At 39.9% G+C, this 1,420-nt stretch overlaps 1 protein-coding gene across 9 annotated transcripts in view; it reads left to right on the top strand.

Moving 5' to 3' along the window:
- The window catches only part of LOC102680787 (teneurin-m), a 605,289-nt gene that overhangs the window by 583,654 nt on the left and 20,215 nt on the right, over positions 1-1,420 (top strand). For all 9 annotated transcript variants that reach the window (XM_031508000.1, XM_006610621.2, XM_006610619.2 and 6 more), the window contains one exon: positions 749-833. In XM_031508000.1, coding sequence (XP_031363860.1) covers positions 749-833 — 85 coding nt within the window. The remainder of the gene's footprint in view (positions 1-748; positions 834-1,420) is intronic.

The following is a 1,420-nucleotide window of genomic DNA, read 5'->3' as shown; positions in this document are numbered from 1 at the left end:
TTTTTTTTTTTTTTTTTTTTCTTATGCACCTTCGATACTTGAAATTCAAACCGAAACCACGATGAATCATGTACTTATCGATTCAACGCGGGACCCGCTTCTTTTCCCTCCGCCTCCTCTCGCGTGTATCGAGCCCGAATGGTGAAAAAGAAAAGGGCGTCGCGTCTGGCATCGCAAAACCGTTTCCATATCGGGTAAAAAAGGGGATAAAAAGGATGGACGCTCGTTTCGATCCATTCTTCCCTCTTAATTATACGCATCTTGGGTAATTAGAAAGCTGGTTAAAAATAAGAATCTATCCTTCTATATCGAAATCGTATGTTGAATCGTATATTCGAAGACTTGGTGAATATAATTATAAATAAGTTTCAATTATTGATCTGGCAGTCGTTGCACGATTGTATTAGTTATTATTTAACCAATACAACAATGTAATGTGTCTAATGTATTCAACGTTATTAAAAAAAAAAACGATGAAAACTTCGATCCAAAATTTTATTTACACATTTATGGTCGAGTGATGAAATTTGAAATTTCGAAAATTAAAAGGATCGTCATTCGACTCTTTTCTAACGTGCGGATAAATTATTCGCGTTAAGAGGATATTGGAAGACGTTGGTCTGAGCAAAGGGAAGAGCGTATATAAAAGTGAGATTATGGAAAAAGTAGGGCACCGTCTCCCACGAGAAATTTCCTCGATCTGCACAACGTAACAAATTGTCTCTATCGTTGCTCCCTCTATTTTCAGAGATACCGAAGAATGAGTACAACAACAAGAATCAGTCCACGGGGAATAGTCCGATAAAGGTCGAGCTGCAGAACAACATGGACAGGTAAGCCTATTTCATTTCCCGCCTATCTCAAAGAAGGAATTAAAAAGAAAAGGAAAGGAAAAATTTTTGAGAACAACGACGAGCAGAGAAACACACTCCCATGAATCATCTATTCGGACGCACAATGAGTCAATGTTCGAAGGCCAAGTGTCGTCGAAGGAAACCACGGTTGGTTTTCGTGAAAAATCGTGCTCCTTTCACTCGAAAATTTGTAGCTAAGCGCGTAATATAATCGTAAACTTGACCCTCGCCACCTGGGATTCTCGTTGCACAGTTTCGATCTCGTCGAACAATGGAACGTATTTAAAAGAAGCGAATTTTCTTAAACCTCTCTGAAATATTATTGACATTGGGAGAGAGGGGAATACGCGTTTCTTCGATCGGCTAATAAAGAAATTTACAAAAGAAAGGGAAGAAAAATACAAACTTCCGCTCTTCTTTTTCCGAACCGATTTTAATTCGTACCCCAAATATTTAGAATCGTGGCCCCGAATCGGTCGGTTAAAGGGGGAGGAGGGGAGAGTAAAAGCAGAGGGAAAGGAAGGATTGGCGCGATTTTCCACAGGGCAAGGGTGGAGGAGGGGACC

This window comes from Apis dorsata, unplaced genomic scaffold (genome assembly GCF_000469605.1).
Source record: "Apis dorsata unplaced genomic scaffold, Apis dorsata 1.3 scaffold_74, whole genome shotgun sequence".
Classification (NCBI taxonomy): Eukaryota; Metazoa; Arthropoda; class Insecta; order Hymenoptera; family Apidae; genus Apis; species Apis dorsata.
The sequence above is the reverse complement of the archived record's forward strand: the minus strand, read 5'-3'. Positions and strand labels throughout refer to the sequence as shown.